Raw genomic sequence first — 26,374 nt, forward strand, 5'->3', positions numbered from 1 at the left:
AGCTGTACCACGTGGCCGGTTCGGCACCACGTGACCGGCTCCTCCTACCCGCAGGAGTCCGCCACTGTCCCACCATGCACAACTCCATTTCCGCTCTAGAAGACAAGTCACTCCTCATTTTCGGCCTTCATTCGGTCGCAGAGGTCAGTTGCCCTAACGACCGGCTTGTTCCCGCCTCTAAATTGCGTCACTTCCTCCACTCTTGCCTGGACAATTGACGCACCTGCGCAGAATCAAAGCAAACACCAGCGTGTTCCTTCCGCGCAGGCGTCCCAACTGGGGGGCGGGGCCGGGTTGCGCCGCGGTGCGCAGGCGCAGCCGTCGGTGGGTCGGGGTTCGGCTGCCTGAGAGGTGAGTCTGGGGCTTGGCGCTGAGCCGGACTGGCATCGCTTCCGCGGCTCGGGGCTTCCGAAGCTCAGGGGCCCTTAAGGGGAAGTCAGTCTAGGGCTGGAGTCACCGCGCGATCCGCTGAGTGCTGTGAGTGGGCGGTGCGGAGGGGAAACTGAGGCCGGGCGTCGTCGGACTGGCCCTCACCGGCCCTGCCTTCCCTCCCCTGGACCCCCAGGCCTGGGAAATGCTGGTTCGCAGGTCCGTGGGTAGAAAGCGGGAAGTAAAAGCGCCCCGCACGGAGTGATCGCTCCTTGGGTGTCCGCTGCTGTAGGGAAAAACGGTCCCTTTAAATCGAGGGGACATGTTCATGGGGCTCAGGTTGGGGTTCCTGTCCCAGCGCCGCTGCTCTCCAGGTAGGTGACGTTGGCCAGCCTCTTGACTTCTCAGAGCCTCAATTTTCCCCTCTGTAAAACAAGCATTGTGAGAGCCCCTACCTTGCAGGCGAAGGGTTTGGGAAGCATTCAAACCACAGGTCCCAGTGCAAAGCGAGAGCTCAAATTGGCTAGCAGTTAGTTTTATTTCACACTTAGGGTCTTCTGCATATTGTGATAGAAGCGGGAGAAATCTGGGCTTGAGGACCCGCTGCACCACCTCTCCCTGGTTGTGTAAGCTTGGGCAAGTCGCTAACCCCTGTCTGAGCAGCACATTTCTTACAGGGATTGTAAAAGTATGTGCCTCCTAAAGTCTATGTGAGAACATTCTTTAATCAGGTTTTTGATATTTGTTAAGGGCTCACTAGAGAATGATTAGTTTTGTTATTGGGCGTCAGAACATGAGTGCAACCTGTGTCTCAGTGATGTTCTTACTTCTTTTGTTTCTATCCTTGATTACTTGTTTGGTCTGACTTTCCCTAGACCAATGATTTTGTACACACACCCCCCACAGGGGTACCGGAGATGGGGACATTTGTGGTTGTCACAGCTGGGGTGCCCCTGGCATCAAGTGGTTGGAGGGCCAGGGGTGCTGCTTAACCCCCCACAGTGCCCAGAGAATGATCAGCCCCAAATGTCAGCAGTTAAACCCTGCCCTCAACCAGTGATTCTTCACCAGTGGGACCTCTGCGGAGTGAAACCCAAAAAGTTATATATAAAGTTTTTATGGCCCTGGCCGGTTTGGCTCAGCGGTTAGAGCGTCAGCCTGCGGTCCAAAGAGACCAGGGTTCGGTTCCCGCTAAGGGCATGTACCTTGGCTGCAGTTTGTCCCACGCCCTGGTTGGGTCGTGTGGGTGGCAGCCACTTGATGTGTCCCTTTCACATCGATGTTTCTCTCTCTTCCTCTCTCTCCTTCCCGCTCTATCTGAGTAAAAAATGGAAAAATGTCCTCGGGTGAGGATAAAAAATAAAATAAAAAAATAAAAAAGTTTTTATGTACATGCGCACCCATGTTTGTAGGAAGTGGAAAGGGTACTTTGGAGTTTAGACTCTCAAGTCAGACTACCTGGGCTCCACACTGTTTTGTGTCTTAGCTGGATGACCTTGAGTGGTGCCCTTTTTAAGCCTCTGTTTTTCCTTCTGTAGAATGGGGATTAGGTGAAGCAATTCAGGGTCTCAGAAAACTGATCAGGGAGTCAAATCCAGCTGAGGCTGGTTTTTGTAAATGAAGTTTGTGGAAATAGCCACACCCATTGGCATACACATTATTTGTGGCCGCTTTCACACTGTAGTAGCAGTGCTGAATTGTTGCCACAGAGACCCTGTTGGCTGTGAAGCTGAAGGCATTTACTCTGGCCTTTTTCAGAAAATGTTTGCTGACCACTGAATAAGCCATTGCATGCACAGCACTTAGCTCAGTGTCTGGAAAGTCCTTGGCATTCCAAGGATTTCACCTGAGGTTTATAATTCAATATTCCTGAAAGGGTGAGTGACTCTAAATGGGGTTAAGCTCTGCTCCAGGGAAAGAGCTGAAGTCTTACTTGTTCTTATGTTTTTTTGGCCAAGACCCAAGTCAGGTTGAGGTGGGAAATGTTCAGTGAAGGTTGAAGGAATAAAGGGGATTGTGGGTAGGTAGGCAAGACCAAAGTCTTCCACTGAATGAACTGAGACCCAAAGAAAATGACCTCCCGAAGGAACCTGGTCATGTGGCTCTGAATTTGACAGTGACCTCACATTCCTGAGTCCATATAGATCAAGTGCCACCAAGTGCTGGGGTAAAGAAAATGATCTGTCCTGTGGCTTACAGTCTGTAGGAGATGCTGGACTAGAGGTGGGAATAATACTTGGTCTTTGCTGGAAAAAGAGGGTGTCCAGCTCTGTTTGAGGAGGTGACCTTGCAGCTTGGTGTTGAAGAGAGAGTAAGAGTTTTTCCAGTGGATCAGAGGAAGGGTGAATAGTGGGTTTGAGTGGAGCACAGAGGGATTGGAGCCCAGCAGGTGACACAACGGTGCTGAGGGGCTATGCATGCACACTTATTACATGTAGGGAGCTTTCGAGGGTAAGTGTGTAGGACAACCTGGTGGCATTTTAGAAGAAAACAGGGCTGTGCTTTGGGGAGTAAACCCCAGTTCTAGCTTTGAGACAGCTTTTCTTGAGTACCTGTGGTGTCCTAGGGTGGGTGGGAGGAGCACCCACAGAAGTTCCTTCTTCCTGGGGTTTGAGGGGTGGGTCACTCATTTTAGGAAGGTATGTCATTTTTTCCTTTTATTGATCAGAGCAGGGAAATAAAAGGAATAGAAGCTTTTTGTTTTGAGGGTTGTTTTAATGATAAAATGAAAAAGTAGAATGAGAGCTAGAAGGCATTCTGAAGGTGCCAAAGAGGAGCTGTTTCTGGGACCCCTGGGGCAGTGCCTGCCCACCCTCACCAGGCTCATTTCTGTACCCTGTGCCCTGGCGGTGCTTTCTGAGAGCTTATACAGGCCTCACTGTTAAGAGAGAGTAGGCCTTTGAGAATGTTGTCCAGTAGCCAAAGACCTACAAATTGTGATTGTTCCAAAGACACAGAGTGCCTAGTAGTCATTGAGCTAAAGTGCTGTCCCTGTGTCAGGCTGGGCCCTGCTCTGTGAGGAGCAGAAAGTTTGTTCATCTTAAAGCCGTGCATTAAAGTCAGATGTTCACACTGTTCTCTGTCTTCCCCACTCAATGAGGTTAGAGGAGAAGCAGCAGTTTTTAGGAACCACCTCTGTCAAACACTGTGCCCAGTCCTCTGCTAAGGACATACAATCCCTTTTCTACAATCCCACTTCCCAAACTCCAATACTCAGCACATAGAAGATTTCCCAGAGTAATTGTAGCAAAATAATTTGGCCAGAAAATCTGATTTGTGCTGACCTAGAGCCTTTATTTTTCCCACTTAGTGCCTAGCAGAGATTTTCAGCTGGGGGTGGTTTGGCCATGTCTGGGGACATCTGGGATTGTCACTACTTGGGAGGTGCTCCTGGATCAAGTGAGTCGGGGGGGTTGGGGATGCTGACCAACCCCCCACAGTGCCCAGGAAGATCCCCCCCCCCCCCCGACAGAGAATGACCCAGCCCCCATGTCAGCAGTGCTGACAGGAACCCTATGTTAATTATTTGGAAAATAGTGAATTTAATCCCTGCTCATTCTAGATACCAGTATAAATCCCCGATGGTTAGATAGTATAAGCTCGGATCTGCTTCAACTCCTCTCTCCTCCCACTCAGGCAGTGCATTTAAATGTGTGCAGCCTCCTAGGACCTCAGTAGTCAGATGGTTATGGAACACAATTCCCTGGGATCAATCAATGGAATCCTCTGACCCAGGGGGTCTTGCCTGGTGTGATCCTGCCCCCACCCCCAGCTCCCAGGGAACATTAGATGGAGCCAGGGATGCTGTTAAACATCCTGTAGTGCACAGGAAAGTTCCTCACACAGAAGATGATCCATACATCAATAGTACCTGGGTGGAGAAGCCCTGCATTAGGTCGCTGAATTCTCACAACAGCCTGTGAAGACACCTCTGTTACCCCATTGTGTAGAAGAGGAAAGTGAGAGCATCAAAAGGGACTTTTTCAGATGTGTCACAGGGACAGGGAAGACAACATGGAGCTGGCCTTGGGGAGAAATGGCTGGATCTAAGACGGTAAGACTCCAGATCTTGTCTTCTGGGGAAAAGAGATGTCATCCCTGGCCCGTCATCCATGCACTGGCCCAGAGCAGGCTCTGGGGGCCCCTGACTTGTTGACACTCTATGTGTTGGAGGAAATCACATCAATAGACCAGGAGAAGCCTAGAGGCAGGCAGTGAGAGTTGCCTTAAATTAGTTCAGTCAGGGCAGGAGGGGTGGGAGCAGCATGAGCAAAGGTGCTGAGGTACAAAGGACCAGGAGCATTGGAAGAACTGAAAGCATGCCAAAAATGAGTGTGACTTTGTTTTTCCATTTCCTAAACCCTCGATGACCCTCTTGGTAGTCACCCATTCTGGCCTCAGCTCCATCCAGGAGGGGAGGAAATAGTTATGTTAAAGATCAGATTTCTTTTTTATGCTACTCTTAAGCAAACACTTGTCACCACCAGGATGTACTAGTTTCCTGGGAAGGGAAGCAGATCTCTCTCTCGCTTGCTCGAGCTCTCTCTCTCTCTCTCTCCACACACACACCCACCGACACCCAGTGTGAATCTCACGTGACCTCAGTGCTGGCTCCTGAGGGTTGGCAGGGGAACCATGCTCAGAAGTGGTACCCAAGATTCTTAGACAAAGTCCAGCTGCTCAGCTGTGTGATTTTGCTTTGCTACCTGTCTGAACTTGTGACGACCTGCTCTATAAGACCCTGGCATGCCTCTATCCAGTTTGCCATCACAGTGATTGGGGGCGGTAGAGTGTAAATGTCAGCTTTGCAGACCATGAGCAAAAATCAAGCATATTATGCAGGCACTTACATACATAAGAATACAAAAGCCATTCTCAGCTAAGCAGGTAGCTGCCAAAATGTGGCACTTGACCCTGTTTAAGAGCAGACTATGCAAAAGGATTCGGGTCCTGGGATCTCAGGGGTTTATGTCCTAAGAGGAGGACCTTTGAAACAGATTTTTAATTATAGTAAAATAGACATAAAATTTACCATTTTTTAAAAAAATCCTCGAGGATATTTTTCTATTCATCTTCAGATAGAGTGGGAGGGAGGGAGAGAGAGACAGACAGACATCAACTGGTTGCCTCCCACACGACCCCGACCAGTGCCAGGGACCGAACTGAAACTGAGGTACATGGCCTTGACCAGAATCGAACCCACAACTCTTTGGTCCCTGGGCCGAGGCTCCAACCGCTAAGCCAAACCGGCCAGGGTTAAAATTTACCATTTTAACTTATTTTTAAGTAACAGTTCAGCAGCAGTAAGTACATTCACGTTGTTGTGCGACCATCACCACAATCCATCTCCAGAACTTTCTTCTCTTCCCATACTGAAACTCGGTCCCCATTAAACACTAACTTCCCTCCCCCAGCTAATCATCTACCATCTACTTTGTTTCTGTGAATTTTTTAAAATTTATTTTAGAGAGAAACATCAATTTGTTCTACTTGTTTATGCTTTCATTGGTTGATTCTTTTCAGATAGAGTGGGAGGGAGAGGGAGAGAGAGAGAGATTGATGTGAGAGACAAATCAATTGGTTGCCTTCCTCACGACCCCAGCTGGGGCTGGGGATCAAACCCGCAACTGAGGTACATGCCCTTGACCAGGAATTGAACCCACGACTCTTCAGTTCACGGGCCAGTGCTCTAACCACTGAATAGGACCGGCGAGGGCTCATTGGTTGATTCTTGTATGGGCCCTGACTGGGGATCAAACCTGCAACCTTAACAAATGGGGACAATGCTCTAACCAGCTGAGCTACCCGGCCAGGGCCTAATTGTAAATTTGACTTCCCTAAGGATCTCCTATGAGTGGAATCACACAGTATTTGTCCTATGTCTGATTTATTTCACTGAACATAACGTCCTCAAGGTTCATCCATGTTGTAGCATGTGTCAGAATTTCCTTCCTTTTTAAAGCTGGATAATATTCCGTGGTATGGATGGGTCCACACTCATCCATCAGTGGGCATTGAAGTTCTGTCCACCTTTCAGCTACTGTGAATCTATGCTGCTGTCTGTCAAGAATATGTGTAAAACAAAAACATTTTTGACATTCCAAGGCAGCATGTCTATGTCCTTGGGTTTGGAGGAGAGTAGTTGGCCAGTTCGCTGTCAGTACCCTCTAGCTGGGGAGCACAAATCACCTTTTGGGGCATCACTGTCTTCAAGACAAGCAGGTTGTAGTCGATCTCCATGAGCCCATGTGTATCACCCCCAAGATCCTCTGGATCTGGGACTGGCCATTTGTCCTCCGGGCTCTGACCCATCCTGATCCCAGACCTAGTTCCAGGGATGTTCTTGGGCCAAAGGCACTTGCTTAGTAAAGGATCATTGTGTCCAGAAATGAGGTGCTCATAACCATCCCCCAAGAGCTTTCCAGGGGTAACTATAACTAATTCCCTGTTCAACTGTACAAAACAGCTATTTTAAGTTTTTCCCCCTTTAGAAATTGAAACATAGTTCACATATCATAAAAACCAGTAGATTTTAGTATATTCAGAGTTGTACAACCATTAACATGAGTTCCAGAGTATTCCATCACCCTTAAAAGAAGCCAAGTCCGCCCTGGCTGGTTTGCTCAGTGGTTACAGCATTGGCTTGCGGTCCAGAGAGTCCCGGGTTCGGTTCCTGCTAAGGACACGTACCTTGGTTGCAATTTGTCCCCAGCCCTGGTTGAGTGTGCAGGAGGCAGCCACTCCACGTGTCCTGTGTCCCAGGTTGATGTTTCTCTTCCTCTCTCCCTCCTGCTGTATCTGAATAAAAAAGAGAAAGATATCCCCAGGTGAAGATTAAATAGATTAAGTAGGTAGGTGGGTAGGTAGGTAGAAGCCGAGTCCCCATTAGCAGTCATTCCCCAGCCCCTGATAGCCACAAACTCGCTTCCTTTCTCTGGATTTGCCTCTGGCATTTCATGTAAATGTAATCATGTAGTGTGGCCTTTTGTGCCTAGCTCCTCTCCTTTTGAGAAGCAGTTGTTGCCCTGGCCAGTTTGGCTCAGCAGTTAAAGAGTTGTGGGTTCGATTCTGGTCAAGGGCACGTACCTCAGTTGTCCTGGTCGGAGTCATGCGGGAGGCAACCAGTCGATGTGTCTCTCTCACATTAATGTTTCTCTTTCTCTCTCTCCCTTCCACTCTGTCTGAAGATAAATAGACAGATATTCTCCTGTAAAGATTTTTTAAAAAAGAAAAAAAAGCAGTTGATGGATGTGGTTTTTCATGAACCAGAGACAGACAGCTTAGAACATGGTCAGCATCACTTGCCTTGACTGCCCTTGCACCACAACTTTTTGCTGTTAATTCTCACGGGGGATATTTTTCCATTGATTTTTGTTTGTTTGTTTCTTTTTTGTTAATTCTCACCAGAGGATTATTTTTCTATTGATTTTAGATAGAGTGGAAGGGAGGGAGGGAGGGAGAGAGAAACATCAATGTGAGAGAGACACGTCAATGGGTTGCCTCCTGCATGACCCGACCAGGGCCCAGAATTGAACCAGCACCCCAGGTATGTGCCCTTGATCGAGAATCAAACCCGCAACCCTTTAGTCCTCAGGCCGATACTCTAACCACTGAACCAAACTGTCCTGTGCTGCACCATAGCTTTTAGGCACCGAATGCTAGCATCAGCTCATGTGTTGTCAGCCAGCTTGTAAAGCTTGGGGGTTAATGACATGCTCTTCTGATCTCTGGCCACTGACAGATTAATGACTATATGGTCAGGAGACTCACTCCTTGATTTCTAGGGTGCACAGGCTGTTCACCCCACTGGAGGTGTTTCAGGGGAACCAAGATGCTTCACACTGTAGCTCCCCTTCTACACTGAGTGGATATGAGGGGCCTTAGACAGCAAGTAGGTCTCCATCCCACTCCTGTGTTCTCTCTGTATGGGAGCAACAATGCACCTCAGGTCGCTGTGTGGTGGAAGTGAGACATGCTGTGTAAAGTGCCAGATGCATTACAGGTGCTCAGGTAGCACACTCCTCACCTTGGCATTAGGAACATCAAGGCCTGGTCACGCTCTGTAGGGGGCCATCCTGGACACTGAGGGGTTAAGCAGCATCTCTGGCCCCACCCACTCAATGCCAGAAGCACCCCCAGTCATGACAACCACAGATGTCTCTAGACACAGCCCAATGTCCCCTGGGGCAGAATCACACCTGGCCTGGCAGTATGGCACTTTGCAGAGGAACCCAGGAGGCCCTCTAGAGGCATGGGAAGGGATCCATGCCCTGCAGAGCCTTTCAGTCTGCTCAGGCAACCCTAATATACCTGTGTCACCCCTCGTGTGTCTTGTAAACTTGGGGTTCGCAGACCCACAAGGCTCTAGCCCATGCAAGGCAGCCCTAGAGTCCTTGGGGAGCCCTAGAGTGTCCCCATTCAGCCTGAAGGTGAAGACCACCAGGCAGGGGCCTGTGTCACCCTCCTGTGAAAGCAACAAGGAGTGCTATGCCCAAGAGCAGGGGCTTTCAGCCTAGTTGCTTCAGTGTCTTATCTGTGAAATGGGATTGTTAACTTTTTACCTTACAGATAAAATTGGCCAATGTGCTTGGGTGGGGGACACACCTTCTGCAGAGTCCTGCCTGAAGCAGGATCTGAGTGGGTGGAGTGGAGGAGTGCCTATCTAAGCAGCCCAGTCCTCATGCTCTTGCCTGGGGTCTACAGATCCTGAAACCCCTGGACATCATCTCTTCCCATCTCAAGATGGATAACAAGAAACGCCTGGCCTATGCCATCATCCGCTTCCTACATGACCAGCTGCAGCACGGAGGGCTCTCGTCTGATGCCCAGGAGAGTTTGGAAGGTACACACAGGCCTCCTTTGGCCATGGGAGTAGAGTACCCTGTCTCCAGCTTTGTGCCCCCCACTACCACCTCCCACTCCTGCTCCTCCTCTTCCCCATCTTCCCTTCATTGGTACCTAGAACCATCAGAAGGTGGGTATGATAGGCCAACACACTTGCCCAGCCATGGACACTGGTCCTGTCTTTGTTTCACAGGCAAGCCTGCCAAGCCCTGAGTAGGCACAGGACAGAGCTCTCTGGCCTCTTTCCCCACCACAGGGTTCCAACCCTCCATCGCTTTAGGCCAGGCCTTCTATAGGAAGAAAGAGAGGCATGTTTGTCCTGGGGCAGAAGGCAGGCAGGGCAGCCCTGCACAGGTGGCCACAGGGCTCTGAGTAGCTCCTATGTGTCCCACATGCAATTGTGCAGCTTCTGGAAGGAGCCCAGTCGTGAAGACTTTGGCAGGGGGTGGTCTGGTCTCAAGCTTCCGGTTCCAGCCAGACTCCTGGGCAGTCCAGCAGAGCATCCCCGACATCTGGACCCCCATGTGGCACTCCAGGCTGGGCTCAGCTCCACAACCTCCCAGCCAGGTGGCCCTAGCATTGTGACCCCATAGAGAGTCCTGATGTCACCCACCTGAGACTCCTGGGCATCTTCCCCCACTCTTCCTTGCTCTCAGGGCTCAAGGGCATGTCCACCCAACCTGAGTTTCCCAAGGCTCTCGGCTAATCAGGAAGAATCCAAACCATGGCTCAAGGGTCTCTGCCAACCCACTTGAAGAAAACTGAGCACGAGCCCTGCCTCCTGAGCCTTGATCATAAACTCGGGTACATTCAAAAGAAAATGCTTCTGTGTCCCTTGCAGTTGCAATCCAGTGCCTGGAGACTGCTTTTGGGGTGACAGTGGAAGACAGCGACCTTGCACTTCCTCAGACTCTTCCAGAAATATTTGAAGCTGCAGCAGGCAAGGTGAGCTTTTGGGCTGCCCCCATCAGTGCTCAGAACAGTGAGAACAGCATGGGTAGCCAGTGGCTCCAAAGCACATTCCTCCTGGGTGACGGAAGTGGGGCACCTGCATTGCGAGCACTGGGCCTGAGTTCCTCTCCATCAGAGCTCAGAGGGTCCTGATGGAGTGGGAGGTTCAAGGTGCCAGGTTTGGAGGAGGAGGAAGACAGTGGGACTGCCATCTTTGCTTTAGGGCCAGGAGATGCCACAGAACCTGAGGAGTCCCGAGCGAACCCCACCTTCGGAAGAGGACTCAGCTGAGGCAGAACGCCTCAAAACTGAAGGTGAGATAAGGGTTCCATCCCCACTGGGCACCTCACCCACCTGGACTCCAGGGGCTTCAAGAGGGTGAGTCAGGTGGTGCCTGGCTCTGAAACTGAAGGAGGGGTGCTGTTGGGCAGAAGACAGCAAAGCAGCCTTTGGAGACCAGCCAGGCCAGGGGTAGCTTTTAAGAACACAGGTGTATGTGGAGAAATCATAGCCTTACACACAACAGGTAGGAATGTAAGTGGTGCAGCTAATGTAGAAAATGATCTGGCTGGTTTGGCTAAGCGGTTGAGCGTCAGCCTGCGGACCAGAGAATCCTGGGTTCGGTTCCTGCTAGGAGCATATACCACAAAAAAAAGAAAGAAAAGAAAATGGTCTGACAGTTTCCCAAACAGTTAAACACAGAGTGATCACATGACCCAGCACACACACGTCCACAAAGAACTTGTACACAAATGCTCACAGGAGCACAATTTATAATAGCCAAGAAGTGTAAACAACCCAGATGTCCATCTGCTGGTGATCAGATACGTACAAAGAGGCCCATCCATGCACTGGAATACTACTCAGCCATGAAAAGCAGTGAAGCACTGACCGCTACAATGTGGATGGACCTTGAACACATGAAGCTCAGTGAGAGAAGCCAGACACACAAGGCCACATAGTGTGAGTCTATGTGAAATGTCCAGAACAGGCAAATCCACAGACACAGGAAGTGGGTTCATGGTTATCAGGCTGGGAGGGGGGAATTGACTACTAATGAGGACGGATGGGGTTGCTTTTTGGGGTGATAGAATTTTCTGGAATTACATAGAGGTTATGGTTGCACAACTCTGAATATACTAAAAAACCACTCAATTGTGTACTTTTAAAGGGTGAGTTTTGTAGTATGTGAATTACATCTCATTAAAACTGGGCTCTGTCTGAAAGAAGACAGAAAATGACAGTATTTGAGACTTATTTCTCCAAGCACCACAACCAAAGCAGTGACAGCTGCCATCACCAAATGCTGGCTCAGGCCAGCCACTGCAAGGCACTTGATGCAGACAGCACCCTGAAGTCTGTGCCTGAGTGTTGCATCCTGCCCCCGAAATCTCAGACCTTCCGTTAGGAGCTGGGGAAAGCTGAGAATGACGCCCCAGACCCCTCAGGTCTCTTGTGAACAGCCAGTGTACATTCTTTTTCTTTCTCTTTAGGAAATGAACAGATGAAAGTTGAGAACTTTGAGGCCGCCGTGCACTTCTACGGGAAAGCCATCGAGCTCAATCCTGCAAACGCCGTTTATTTCTGTAACAGGTACCTGTCAGGCCTGCTCTGGAACCGGGCCACCCAGGCTCACATCCGGGTGAACAGGATGGGCTGTTATACTGTAGGCTAATTGCCCCCACTGCAGTCCCAAATACACGTACTGTCAGGCAGCCAGCAAACTGTTAATCAGAGTCAGTGGTGATGTTAAAATTAGGTGGCACCATTCTCTACTTAGATGTGGAGCCAAGAAAATAACCCAAAATTTAGATGACATGAGGAACTGCATATGGCTTATACTTTTTCTTTTTCCTTGTTTTTAACAAATTTGTTGGGGTAACAGTAGTTAATAATGTTAAATAAGTTTTAGATGTAAAACTTTATAATATGACATTATATATACACACACACACACCATTGTGTGCTCACCACCAAAGTCTAATCTTCTTTCTGTCATTATGTATTTGACCCTGGCCTTTGGTTTTAAAGGAAAAGCCAAATTAGCTATCACATAGGCTCACTGTACAGAATACTGTGCTAATGAGAGAGACTGAATGGAGAGTAGGAGGCAGCATCACACAATCTGTGTGGAAGCTGTGGAAACACACAGTGTATAGAAGACACTAGAAGCATGTATGCCAAAGGTTGTCCACATCACCTCCGGGCTAGAAGTGCTTTTGTTTGTTTGGTTTTTTTTAATTCTTTTTTGGGGAAATAATTCTAGATATACAGAAAAGTTGCAGAGGGTGTACATTCTCATTTGGCAACATAAAATGGGCATGAGTTCCCTGCAAAAGGAGGAGCCTGCATGGCAAAGTCCTATGACTGTAGGTTTAGAACTGGGTCCTGTCACTGCCTGTCTGTTGTGCAGCATTGGGCCACACCCCTCTGCCTTGCTCAGCCTTAGTTTCCCCTGGCAAACGGGACATCACCCTTCCCACAGCTCCCTAGCACAGGTACCCAGCAGACGGATGCCCATGTCAAAGCTTCACACCCTTTCACAACCCCGTATCCACCCTACCTTACAGATGGGGAAACGAAGGCCCATCTGCAAATGGCTCATCCTAGGTGGCCAGCAAGGAACACAACTCTGAACAATCTGTTTTGTTTTGTTTTCCCAGAGCTGCAGCCTACAGCAAATTGGGGAATTACACGGGGGCCGTGCAGGACTGCGAGCGGGCCATCTGCATAGACCCTTCCTACAGCAAAGCATATGGGAGGATGGGGTGAGTGCCTGGGCAGGTGCCCTTTGAAGGGCCGGGAGAATCCGACCAGTCCCTCTGTCTGGGCCTGTTCCGCCCCTTCCCTGCATCCACCACATTCCTCCTCTTCTGATTGTGTGGAGGGTTTGCCAACCAACTCTTCCAACGCCAACTGCAGGTCCAGCCATTCACCTCAGTCCTGACACCAACTACCTACAGGTAGTCAGATCCCACCAGTTCAGGGCTGAGCCCCACAAGACCACCCCCACTTCAGACACCAATCACAAGTCCAGGTTGTCACCCATGTTTCTGACCAACCAGAATAGGGGTTTCTCACAACCCCCTCCTCAGGATTGATAATTCCCTAGAACAGCTCACAGAATTCAGGAAAAACACTTGACCCACATTTACCAGTTTGTTAGAAAGGATACAGATAGAACAATCAGATAGAGACACAAAGGTAAAATCCAGCATGGTCCTGGATTTTGGGTGCAAGAGACTGCCTCTGTGGAGTTGGGGCTACACCACCCTCCTGGCACATGGATATGGTCACCCTCTTCAGGTATGATCAAAAGGGGCTCCTTATAACCCTGGCCACTATGGTCAGTTGGATGGAGCGTTTATCCATACACTGAAAGGTGGCAGGTTCAATTCGCAGCAGGACATACACCCAGGTTGTGGGTTTGATCCCTGGACAGGGTGCATGCAGGAGGTGGTTGGTTGATGTTTCTCTCTTGCTCTCCCTCTCCCTTCTGCTCTCTGTGAAATCAATAAAAACCTATCCACAGGTGAGGTTTACAGTTTTTTTTTCTAAAGGGTAGGGCTTATGAATAACAAAGAACACCTGAGACTCAGGAAATTTCAGGGATTTTAGGAGCTCTTTGTCAGGAGCAGGGACAAAGACCAAATAAACATCTTTATGTGACCACCCTTGTCCCCTCAGCATTACATCCTTTGGGCTTCAAAGTCCTTGGTATTGGATACCACTACTAGGATGCTAGCACCTGTGTGTTTGAATTGTTGTCATATGTGCATCCTCTTAGACCCTCCCCTGACCTCCTCTTGTATCCTCCACTGGAGCCCAGACTGGACAAGGAATGGTGACATTGACATGGAGACAGTTTAAGGCGTGGGGGCCAAGAGAGGGGCCAGAAGCTCCCAGGGCCGCTTCCCCTCATCCCCAGCATCTCTCCCCGCAGCCTGGCGCTCTCCAGCTTGAACAAACACACAGAGGCCGTGGCCTACTACAAGAAGGCCCTGGAGCTGGACCCCGACAACGAAACATACAAGTCCAATCTCAAGATAGCGGAACTAAAGCTGAGAGAGACACCCAGTCCCGTGAGTCCCCTTCGGGAACAAGGAGTGTGATTCTGTCAGAGAGGCAGAGCACAGGACAGGCTGGGCAGACGCTCTCACAGTTCATGGGCTAAGGGCTGGGCTTGACCTGTGTGCGAAAATGTCTGTGCTCTTAGGGGTCCTGGCATTTGTTTAATCAGGTATGAGATACATATATGGAAATGCCTCTTAGGAAGAAAGACTTTTTAACTTTTAACAGCAGAGGACGTGCTGCAGGGTCCCACAGGGAAGCACCAGGGTCAGTCATGAGGCAAAGAGAGGAGAGAAATGTGGACCAGAGCCTTTATTATGATTTCATGGGAAGAAAAGGGTGATGTGAGGGACGCAGGCTTAGGATTGGCTAGTTTGAGTAATTCTGAGAGTCTCTCGGGTAGGGCCTGGCTCTGAGGTGACTAAGGCAGGGGTATAGTGGCCTGAGTGTGAGAGCCCCCATAGAGGAAGGGGTGGGAGTGGACACTGGGTTGACTGTCTTGCGTTTGAAAGGTGCACTCTTGGGTGCGTTAACTGTCTCTAGGAATTGGTTACCTGGGGAGGACCCATCCCCAGGGTTCTCCAGGCCCCAGATGTGAGAGCATCAGAAAGTGTAAGATGTGGTTAACACAATGCTTTCCCCAAGTGATGGACACCGGGGCTCCTGCTTTTTACAAAGCAGCCCTAGCCATATAGCGTGGCGGCTCAGGCTGAAAGTGAATCTAATTGAGCAAAACCTCTCTTAGAACTTCAAACGGGCCCTATGTGGGATGTCGCTCAGTTTCTGGGGCCAGTATCATGGCCCTGTGTCCTGATGCCACTAACCAGCACTTTCCTCATCCCCACAGACGGGAGGGGTCGGCAGCTTTGACATCGCGGGCTTGCTGAACAACCCTGGCTTCATGAGCATGGTAACTGCCCCCATCTCTCTCCAGCAGCATCCTAGCCCACCACCTGGGCCTGCCATGTCACTACCTGCCATAGACCAGGGCCACTGCTGCGGCACTGAGGACAGTGGGGCTGGGGTCACTGAGGTGGGGAGCCTGCCTCGGCACTGGAGTGTTGAGCGGCATCCCTGCACCACCCACTCCATGCCAGGAGCACCCCCAGTTATGACAACCACAGGTGTTTTGGTTGTTGTCATGTGTCCTCTGGGGGCATCATGGCCCCAGTGTTGAGCACAAAGGACAGATTAGATCCTCCCCTGGCTGAATAACCTGGGAAAACGACTTCCCCTCTGCCCCAGCATGGTGTTGTCACAGGGGGACAGTGGTAGGGATATGGCCACGCCTGTGGGTTCAAATGGGACACCAGAACTACTAGGGGACTCTGAGATGGAAGTACCACCAAAGACCTAAATCTGGAGGCACTTCTGTCCCGTGAGAGCAGGCTCCCAGTTGTGACCTGTGGGAGCTAGTTGGTGCACACATGTCTGTTTCTGGGTGATGTTGTTTGACCTCTGGCTGCACTGCTGGCCTCCAGGGCCTCAAGGTACAGGGTCTCAAACTGTCAGGCAGAGAAAAATCTGGACCCACTGGCAGTCAGAGAAATATCCTTAGTACATCAAGGAGCATCTCGCCTCCTAAAGTAACAGAGGTTGTGCTTTCGTTGTAGGCCTACGCCACGCAAAAGCTGGGGTCTCTGTCAATGGATGGGGATGAATGGGTACCAGCTCTCCAAAGGGCACCCTAGCTCCAGGACTCCTAATAGCAGTCACTCCTTTTGACCTCATCCACCTAGTCGCTGCTGGTCTGTGTACTTTTACTGGCACAGCCACACTGTGCATATACATGTTTGTGCATCTTTTGGCAGAGCTGATTGGTCAGGGCAGAGACTGGCCAGGGAAGCCAACAGTACTTAACCTGTGGTCCTTTACAGAAAGTTAGGCAGCCCATGAGCAGTGGTCTAGGCAGGCAGCTCTTCAGTTCCTACCCTCTACTCCCTGACCTGGGTTCTCCACTGATGTTCTCAATAGAGAAAAGTAAAGGCAAAAAGTGCCCAGTGCAGTGTTGTTTACTGATAGAACAAAACTGGGGACTGCCTGGCCCTCCTATTGTCTTCAGTGACCCCAAAAAAGATCTAAAATACATCCATCCAGCGAAAGCTAAGGTGCCAGCGAAGAAATGATAGGTGAGTGAAATGTGAGTCTCAGCTCATGGAGGAGGAAAGGGGATAGGGAAGAGGGAGAGAGCAAGCACCGGGGGTGACTACTTGATGTGCTGAGGCAGATGAGCCCAGGGTGCTCGAGAGGGAACGTTCTCAGTCAGAACATGTTGGACGCTGTCCTCTGACGATCAGTTCTTTTCTCCAGGCATCAAACCTGATGAACAACCCCCAAGTTCAGCAGCTGTAAGTGATAATCCTTCTCCCCTGGGTCTTGTGCTTAAATCTCTTTATTGATTTACTGTTTTAACCATTTAGTTTACAACTCAGTGGCATTAAGTGTATTCACAGTGTTGTGTAACTGTCATCACCATCTAGTTCCAGAATGTTCCACCACCCCCAAAAACCTCATACTTATTGTAGTCACTCCACCTTTCCAGCCCCTGGAAACAACTGACTCACTTCCCATCTGTGAATTTGTCTGTTCTGGACCTTTCACTGAAATGGAATCACAGTGTGCAACCTTTTGTGTCACAGACACTTCTCAGTGTCGCTTAGGGGCCAGAATTGCCCCATTGGGAATCAAGATCTATAGGCCAAAAAGCTTTTCCTGGGAAAGCTGACGAAATTCACAGGGGCTGCTAAAAGGGAGATGGGAGGGTGGGTTTTGGTCCAGGGGACCTGCCATGTGGTGACAGAAAACATCTCTTGCTAGTAGAGGCCGAGGGCTGAGTGGAGCCACTACGGGACTGGGTGGGCTAGGCCATCCTGTATGAATCACAGGTTCTCTTCTTCCAGCATGTCTGGGATGATTTCCGGCAGCCACAACCCCTTGGGGACTCCTGGCACCAGCCCCTCGCAGAATGACCTTGCCAGTCTCATCCAGGCGTGAGTAGACCTGCGTAGTGGGGATGCAGTGGGTGGGCAGGGGCACTCCACATGGGAAAGTGGAAATGTCGGCTCTGTGTCCTTCCGTGAGTGGCCACACTGCCCTTGAGGGCTGCACGTGGGGACTCTTAACAGATGCCTGGGAACACCTCCCTATGATTGTTGGAGGAGCCTGCCGGGTGTGTGCTGGCCCAGCTGAGCCTGGTACCTCTCTCACAGTGGCCAGCAGTTCGCTCAGCAGATGCAGCAGCAGAACCCAGAGTTGATTGAGCAGCTTCGAAGTCAGATCCGAAGTCGGACGCCCAGTGCCAGCAATGATGACCAGCAGGAATGACCACCCACGTGAGTCCCCTAGGACCATGGGTGGAGGTGTGTGCACGCCCCATTCTAGGTGTTTCCACTGGATTTTGCTCCTCCCTCTCCCAACTTCCACAGAGAAACATGGGTTGACACCCTACACTTCCTGGAAGGGCTGGTGCCGGAGTGTTTAACAGGCAGTAAATGTGCAGAAAATGTTGGCAGAGTGCTTTTCTTTTTCTTTTTAATATTTTTTATTGTTGATTTTAGAGAGAGGGGAAGGGAGAAAGAGATAGAAACATCGATGAGAGAGAACATGGATTAGCCGCCTCCTTCCTGCTTGCCCCAAACCAGGGATTTGGCCAGGAATCCGACCGGCAACCTCTTGGTGCATGAGTTGATGCTCAACCACTGAGCCACACTGGCTGGACCCCCCCACTGATTTTTTTATAAATAGTGGAAGGAAGGGAGGGATGGGGGCAGTGGGAGAGAGAGACATCAATGTGAAAGAGACACTTCGGTTGGTTGCTTTCCATATTGCCCCGACTAGGGCCAGGGATTGAACCTGCAACCCAGGTGGGTGTCCTTGACCAGGAATCAAACCCACAACACTTCAGTACACAGGCCAACACTAACCACTGAACACATCGGCCAGGGCAAGGCAGAATGCTCCTGTAGAAAGTGGTGGCCCAGTGGATGTGAAATGAGATCGCCTGGGCAGGGGAGGACGGGCCTATATCTGCCTCTCCTTAATGCCCGTGTATTCTGCCTGGCTTTTGTGGTTTCGGGCTTTTGTTTTTTGTTTTGCTGTGAACATTTGTTACATGTACAATTGCTTAAAAATGCACTTGGAGGGTCCCTGGAGGCCTTGGCTGGCTTGGTCAGCCGTCCCCTGCTCTGCCCTGTCTGGCTCTAGTGATTCTGCTCCCTGTGTACAATTGGCAGGCAGCTGTCCCACCCAGGACATTCACATCCTGCTGTGGTGTGTCATCGTCTTCCTCACATTTTTTCTTTCTAAAAAAAAAACTTTTTTTCTTTATTGGTTTTAGAGAGAGAGGAAGGGAGAGGGAGAGTTAGAAACACCAATGAGAGAGAATATTGATTGGCCGCCTCCTACATGCTCCCCACTGTGGATTGGACCCACAACCTGGGCATGTGCCCTGACTGGGAATCGAACCCGCAACCACTTGGTGCATGGGTTGACGCTCAACCACTGAGCCACACTGGCTGAGCCACATTTTTCTTTTGACCATGATTTTTAATAGGAAAATGAGAAAAACAGAAAAGCAAAAAATGTTTTTAATCTTTCCATGCAGAGCAACTAATTTAGGGTATTCCCCCCTCCCTTTTTTTTGCCTTAATTTTAAGAAAAAACATAGCTCAGGTCAATTTTGTATTTGTTATCCCTTGGAACTTTATCCCCAAAATACCTTCACCAACATTTTCACATCTGGGCCCCAGAACCACCTGTGATGCTGGCCATGCTGTGTCTGTGCTTACATGGCAGCTACAGGCCACACAGAGGTGGACTGAATTCAGATTTCATCAACTACAGTAGTGGCCTCTCAAATCTGGGCACCTGCCTGACTGACCACCCGTGTGTGTCTTGTCCTTCCAGCCATTCCAGTGCCATTGGGTTCTTCCCAGCTGACTGGATCCTCCACACGTTCTGCCATTTTCTCCTATTGGATTGCCAGAGAGGGAAAAAGAAAAAGAAAAATTGGACCTGCATGAGACGGATTTTTATGCTTTTTATTTTTTCCCTTCACCCTCACCTCCCTTTTTGTACTCCCTCATGGCTCCCGGACCCTAATCGAAATAGAGCCAGCAAGCTGTGAACGCAGACCAGCACCGATCTCCAAAAACCCAGTCACTAAAGTATTTTCTAGAATATTCTGGAGTGGGGATGGTCCTTGGGGTGCTTTCTGAGAAGCTACCGGTTTTATGTCCAGCCACGTCCGAAGCCCGAAGCCTCTCTTTGAGTCAACTGTGGCTGCTCGGACTTGTTCACTGCCAGCCACGGTCTGGACATGTGTCCACCGGGCCCTCAGACCACAGGTTTTTGCATGAAGAACTTTAGTTGCAGATTCCTAAAGACATTTTTATTTTCCCTGCGCCTGTCAGGAATGGGACTGTCTTGGGGTGCCTAGGGCCAGCTTCGGGGACAATCGAGCATTTTGATAGGTGTGCTTTTCACCCTCTTTGATCTTTTCACAGTGCTCACACCAGACAGACCATGAGGGTCATGATCATGACCTTTGGGCCTGGCCCCCAAGCCTGCCTGTGTATCCTGGCCCATGGGATCCCAGCAGGCTCCTCCTTCTGTTCTAGGGCCCCTGGTGCCATCCTCCTCAGCCTGCAATTACCAAGCAGGCAAGAGCTGCCTCCAGGGAGGGGAACACAAGCCAGGGCCAGGTAGCCTGCCCAAGATGCAAGGTCATCATGACCATCCCTGCATCCCCTGCTTGGGCAGGGGGTTCCGGGGAGATCTGCTGAGTCCCTCTGTGCTGATGGCAGTGTTGGAGGCTCCCTGGTGGTCTGCAAGGTCAACCTGGTGCCATGTGTTATAGGAAACTAGTAGAAAGAAGAGCTACCACCAGCCACCTGCAGTTGTCACTTGCCTGGCAAGGTGGCCCTAACTCTTGAGTGCTAGCCATGGTGACAAGAGTAACGTGTGGGGAATAAATAGACATTGTGACCTCTGCCCGTCTCTGCATTTACCTCGGTACCACCTCTGCTTTTTCTGCCCCAAGTTTTCAGAACCCCCCCACCCCAGCCTAGAGTTTCCAGATCACACAGGACACACTGAATAACATCACTGCCGTGAAATGACTAAGCACTTATGCCAGGGGTCATGGATGGTTCCAGAAACAGCAAACCTCTGAACTGGTCCCATGTTCTTCCCTCACCTTTGACTACAGTCACACTCTCACACCCACCATGGAAATGGTGACCTCAGGGTTCTCAGGGACAGAGCAGTAAGGTTATTGTTCATTGCTTTTCTAGTATGTTCTCACAGCACATAAATTTGCCGTTCCATAACCCAAAGACCCTTCTTTTCATAACTGTTCCAGGGAAGAGACGTGGTCCTAGGCAGGAAGGAGCCTGGAAAACTTCTGGGCTTGTCTTGGCCCCAAACCTAGGGTTTCGTCCCCCAACCTTTGTGGGTATAGAAAGCACTCTCTTGGTTCTCATTTACAACATGCTATGGTGGGCACCATCATACCCATTTCACAGGTGAAGAAACTGAGCTTCGACTCTCCTGAGCTCATCCAGCCCTTGAATATAAACTTGGGGCAGCGTGACCTCCAGTTGCATGGCCTGTTTGCTATGAGTGGCTGACAGGACCCACCTCTGTGTGAGCACTGTCTGCTCCATCCACAGATGAAGAAACAAGATCTTCAGGCTCAGCAGTGTTCCATTCTCCCACAAGCAGAAAATGTGGACTGGGAGTCAGCAGCCTCAGGAACCACTCTGGTATGAACAGTGAATGGGGAAGGGGCAAGAGAGAGGCCTGTGCCAGTCTTAAGGGTCTTCAGGGGTCACAACTAGGGGTGCTTCTGGCATCAAGTGGGTAGAGGCCAGGGATGTTGCTCAACACCCCACAGTACCCAGGACAGTCCTCACAGAGGATGATCTGGCCCCAATGAGCAGTGTGAGGGGAGACACATTCACATTAACGTGATAACATGCAGCAGCTGAGAGCTTGGTAGAAATGCAATTTCTTGGCCTCCCATCCCCAGACTTACTGGGTCAGAAACAGGGTGGGTCCCAGTCATCTGTGTTTTAACACACTGATAATTCTGATGCCCACCAATGTTGGAGAATTATTGGTTTGGGTCTATGCATTCTGAGTTTTTTTAGCCAGAACTCTATAGGTTCTGCATTTTAAATTGACAGCCAGGTGATTCTGACCCACATATTTGGAGAACCCCACTTTGAGAAACACTGGTGGGAACTTGAAAATAAGCTACACATTCCAGAAGCATCTACATGTGCCTTAGGTCTTCCCAGATGGGTCTCCATTCCTTCCCTCCCCTTATGTGTCCATCACTGGGAGGCCCTGCACAGCTGCTTCCAAATTTATACCAAACAGCCTAACTGTTCAGAAAAGACCCAGAAACTTTCTGGTTTGGAACCACTAAGTGGAGAAGGGGGGAAGAACTGTCAACATTTCAACCCAGAAGCCAGTGGCTTCTGTATGACTTGAGAAGTGTGTCATGATAATTACTGCTCCATCCCACACGAGTTAGAAATAGGATGTTTCTGAATATTCCTGTCAGGCGCATTGAGCACAAAAAAATAAGGCAATTAAATAATGGATTTGGCATAGATCGTGACTTGGAAAAGGCTTCCAGGAGTAGGATAAATCTAAGATGTCTAAGTCAGGGAGTGCTAATGTGGATGGAGTTGAAGGCTCTGTTCCTTCCCATCTCCACACATTTAGCATGTTATTCCTGCAGGCCGGACGGAAAAACCTCACCCAAATTAAGTCCCAGGAAGCAATGAGAAACTCACAGAAGCAGGATTCTCAACTGGGGGCAATTTTGCTCCCCTGGGGACACTAGGCCATGTCTGAGGACATCTGTGGTTGTCACAACTGGGGTGCTCCTGACTTGTGTGGATGGGGACCAGGGATGCTGCTCAGTACCCCACAGTGCCCAGGTTGGCCCCCACAGAGATGACCCAGCCCTAGTGTCAGCCGTGCCAAGACTGAGAACCCCACCCTCTGGTACTAGCAGCACACAGGCCCAAACGTGTCAAACGTCCCAAATCATTTTGCCACCAGCAAAAATGATTTGTACACTGGCTCTAGAGTGCCCTTGTATCTTTGTGGCGAAGATTTTACTCCAACCTGGGTAACTTGAAATCCAAAATTAACTGCTTCCCCACCCCACTCCCTCTTGCAAACTGATCATTTCAAAGTCGGAGAAATGATGGAGCATTCTGAACGTGACCCTCATAGATAAGCTGAGGCCACCAGGTGGCGTGCCAGCCCCACAGCAACCCTGCTGCCTCCAACTCTGGTGGGGCACACAGCATCAGGACTAGAAAGTAAGACGCCACATCTAATCATGAAACTATCTAGGTTTGGGTGGGCCTAAAAATGGTTTGTTTCTAGAGAGTAACATTGTGATTTTCCTTTCAGATGTATTAAGTCCTCCCAACCAGGGACGTGCTAGGTTCTGTGCTGTGATGAGGCCACCATTCTGAGTTGCCTGATGCATTACAGGGTCAAATATGAATCCTTTCAGTGGTGAGGTTGGAGGGTGAAAACCACAAGTTCTGCTCCGCTCATAGCTGTCCCCAGGTGTTTGTAAGCTCTGGTAGACTGGGGGGAATCCATTCTATATTCTCTCTCTCATTATTGTGCTTCTTAAATATATCAAAGTGTAACATACATACACGAAAGTGCACACATTATAAGCAAACAGCTTGATGAATTTCCACAAAGGGAACACACCCACGTCATTGGCAACAAAACCAAGAACAGAACCTGACCAGGCTCCTGTTATGCCCCCTCCAGTTATTACCATCCCAAAGGGTAATGCTGCCCAACGTTCAAACCATGAGATAGCCTTGCCTGTTTCTGAAATATATACAAAGGGAATCTATGAAAGGTAAAGCTATAAAGATTGTAGAAGAAAATATAAAATTATTTGGGTAGGCAAACTTTCTTAAAGAGACCACAAAGCACTGTGATTTTATATGTCCACTTGGCTAGGTTACATTATCCAGATATTTGGTCAAATACCAGTCTAGATATTGCCAGAAAGGTGTTTTTGTTTTGTTTTTTATCCTCACCTGAGGACATTTTTTGATATTTTGTTCAGATAGAGTAGGAGGGAGGGAGGGAGGGAGGAGGAGGAGAGAGAGAGAGAGAGAGAGAGAGAGAGAGAGAGAGAGAGAAAGAGAAACATCTATGTGAGAGAGACACATCGAGTGGTTACCACCCACACGACCCAACCAGGGCCGGGGACAAACTGCAACCAAGGTACGTGCTCTTAGTGGGAACCAAACCCGGGTCTCTCCAACCGCAGGCCAACACTCTAACCACTGAGCCAAACCGGCCAGGGCTGTTTTTTAGATAAAATTGACATTTAAATCAGTTGACTTTGGCCTGGCTGGTGTGGCTTAGTGGATTGAGCATTGTTCCATGCACCAAAAGGTCACTGGTTTGATTCTGGTCAGAGCACATTCCCAGGTTTTGGGCTCAATCCCCAGTAGGGGGAAAGCTGATAGATGTTTCTCTCTCACTGATGTTTCTATCTCTCTCCCAACTCTCTCTAAAAAATCAATTAAAATATATTTTTAAAAAGACAGTTGACTGCCCTGGCCGGCTTGGCTCAGCAGTTAGAGCATCGGCCTGCAGTCCAGAGAGACCCGGGTTCGGTTCCCGCTAAGGGCACGTATCTCAGTTGCAGTTTGTCCCCAGCCCCAGCTGGGGTTGTGCGGGAGGCAGCCACTCAGTGTGTCCCTTTCATGTCGATGTTTCTCTTTCTCTCTTCCTCTCTCTTCCTCCTACTGTATCTGAACAAAAATGGAAAAAATGTCCTCGGGTGAAGATTAAAAATAAAACCAGTTGATTGTGAGTAGAGCAAATTGGCCTCTATAAAGTAGGTGGGCTGCATCTAATCAGTTGAAGGTCTTGAGAGAAAAGACTGAGGTCCCCCCAAAGAAAGAATTCTGCATTAAGCCTTGAGCTGCAACATCAACTCTTCCCTGGATCTTCCGCCTGCCAGCCTGTCCCGCATACTTCAGACTTCTCAGCCCCCATGACCACATGAACCAGTTCCTTAAAATAAATCTATCTGTTATCTATTTCCCCTATTAGTTCTGTTTCTCTGGAGACCCTGACTAATACAAGCTCTAACCATAATTTTTTAAAAATCAGCAAATTGAACTGCATTAATAGTGAGGGAAAGAGGGCTTGGGGGAGGTAGAAGAGGGTAAAGGGGGGATAAATGGTGATGGGAGAAAACTAGTCTTGGGGTGATAAACACACAATACAATATATAGATGATGTATTGTAGAATTGTATACCTGAAACCTTAATAATTTTATTAACCAATGTCACCCCAATAAATCCAACTTTTAAAAAGTGAGGGAAAAGGTGAGCCATTGAGTGGGTGAAGATATCTATATATAGATATAGATATATGACAAAAGTATAAATTACTTCTATAAATCAATGAGACAAAGAAATGACCCAGCTTTTTATTTAATACGTTTTTGATTTATTTTTTTATAGAGAAAAGGGAGAGAGAGAGATAGAAACATCAATGTAAGAGAGGAACATCCATTGGCTGCCTCTGGCACACCCCGTACTGGACATCGAGCCTGCAACCCAGGCATGTGGCCTGACTGGGAATCAAACCGGGACCTCTCAGTCCACAGATCGACGCTCAATCCACTGAGACACACTAGCTGGGTGATCCAGGTTTTTTTGTTTGTTTGTTTTTGCATTTATCTTCAGGCAGGGCGGGAGAAAGAGAGAGAGAGAAACATCGATGTTAGAGAGACACATCGACTGGTTGCCACCCACACGGCCCCAACCAAGGTCAGGGACAAACTGCAACTGAGGTACTGCTCTTAGCACAGCGATTCTCAACCTGTGGGTCATGACCCCTTTGGAGGTTGAACGACCCTTTCACAGGGTTGCCTAAGACCATTGGAAAACACATAGTTCCAATGGCAATTCATAACAGTAGCAAAATTACAGTTATGAAATAGCAACAAAAATAATTTTATGGTTGGGGGGTCACCACAACATGAGGAACTGTATAAAAGGGTCGTGGCATTAGGAAGGTTGAGAACCATTGCCTTAGTGGGAACCGAATCTGGGACTCTGGTCCGTGGGCCGATGCTCTAACCGCTGAGCAAAACCAGCCAGGGCATGATCCAGTTTTTTAAATGGGAAAAACACTCAGGCATTTGTAAAACACAGGATGTGCAAATGGCCAGTGAACATGTGAAAAGGGGCTCAATTTTACTAGACATCAGGGGGACACTAATTAAAGCCATAATGCGAGCCCTGGCCAATTTTGTTCAGTGGTTTTAGTGTCAGCCCACAGACCAAAGAGTCACGGGTTCAATTCCAGTCAAGGAAACTTACCTTGGTTGTGATTCGAGGGTTGTGTGGAAGGCAATCAGTTGATGTGTCTCTCTCACATCTATGTTTCTCTCTCTCTCTCTCTCTCTCTCTCTCTCCCCCGCCCCTCCCTCTCCCTCCCTCTTGCTCTATCTGAAAATCAATGGAAAAATATCCTCGGGTGAGGATTTAAAAAAAAAAAAATACATGAGACGACTACACCAGAAAGGCTAAAATAAAAAGCAAGTGATGTTCATTACAAAAGTGCATCAGGGTCACCAGGACCACCCCCAGGTGCAGGAATTCACCAGGAGAACCCCAGGACTCAGCAGATGGTTGTCCTCTCAGCCATGGTTTATACAGAGATAGGACAGAACAAAATGAGCTGAAGGAAAAGATGTGTGGGGCAGGACCAGAGACCAGGTGCAAGCTTCCAGAGTCCTTTCCCAGTGGAGTTACCAGGGCTTAATTGTCCCCAAATGAGATGTGACAGTGCATGGGAGGTATGGTCCCGAGTGGGCTCATAGAGAGCATACCAAGGTTCTCACTGGGGGCCAATCATGCGGGCCCCTTTTCAGGGCATGTAGGAGATCCCAGACTCCAGGAGGAGAGCAGGTGCTCAGCGTGAACCATATGTTTGCACAGACAGTTTAGGGATAGAAAACCCCCAGAATCCAGTTCCAGACGCTGGTATGGGCCAGCCTTGCAAGCCAGCCTTTCCAAGAGATCTCAGACCTGCTATGTTCATTCTTTTGTGCAC

At 49.3% G+C, this 26,374-nt stretch overlaps 1 protein-coding gene across 1 annotated transcript; it reads left to right on the plus strand.

Annotated features, from left to right (window-relative positions):
- Positions 1-286: 286 nt before the first annotated feature.
- Positions 287-20,219, plus strand: SGTA (small glutamine rich tetratricopeptide repeat containing alpha). The gene is made up of 12 exons (XM_036241332.1): positions 287-351; positions 9,073-9,211; positions 10,055-10,158; positions 10,388-10,478; positions 11,658-11,757; positions 12,828-12,932; positions 14,108-14,246; positions 15,083-15,145; positions 16,546-16,583; positions 17,136-17,225; positions 17,445-17,567; positions 19,141-20,219. The coding sequence occupies exons 2-11, from the start codon at positions 9,112-9,114 to the stop codon at positions 17,557-17,559; spliced, it is 945 nt and encodes a 314-aa protein (XP_036097225.1). The 5' UTR covers positions 287-351; positions 9,073-9,111; the 3' UTR covers positions 17,560-17,567; positions 19,141-20,219.
- Positions 20,220-26,374: the final 6,155 nt, after the last annotated feature.

The sequence above is a fragment of the Molossus molossus genome, unplaced genomic scaffold (assembly GCF_014108415.1).
Source record: "Molossus molossus isolate mMolMol1 unplaced genomic scaffold, mMolMol1.p scaffold_m16_p_4, whole genome shotgun sequence".
Taxonomy (NCBI): domain Eukaryota; kingdom Metazoa; phylum Chordata; class Mammalia; order Chiroptera; family Molossidae; genus Molossus; species Molossus molossus.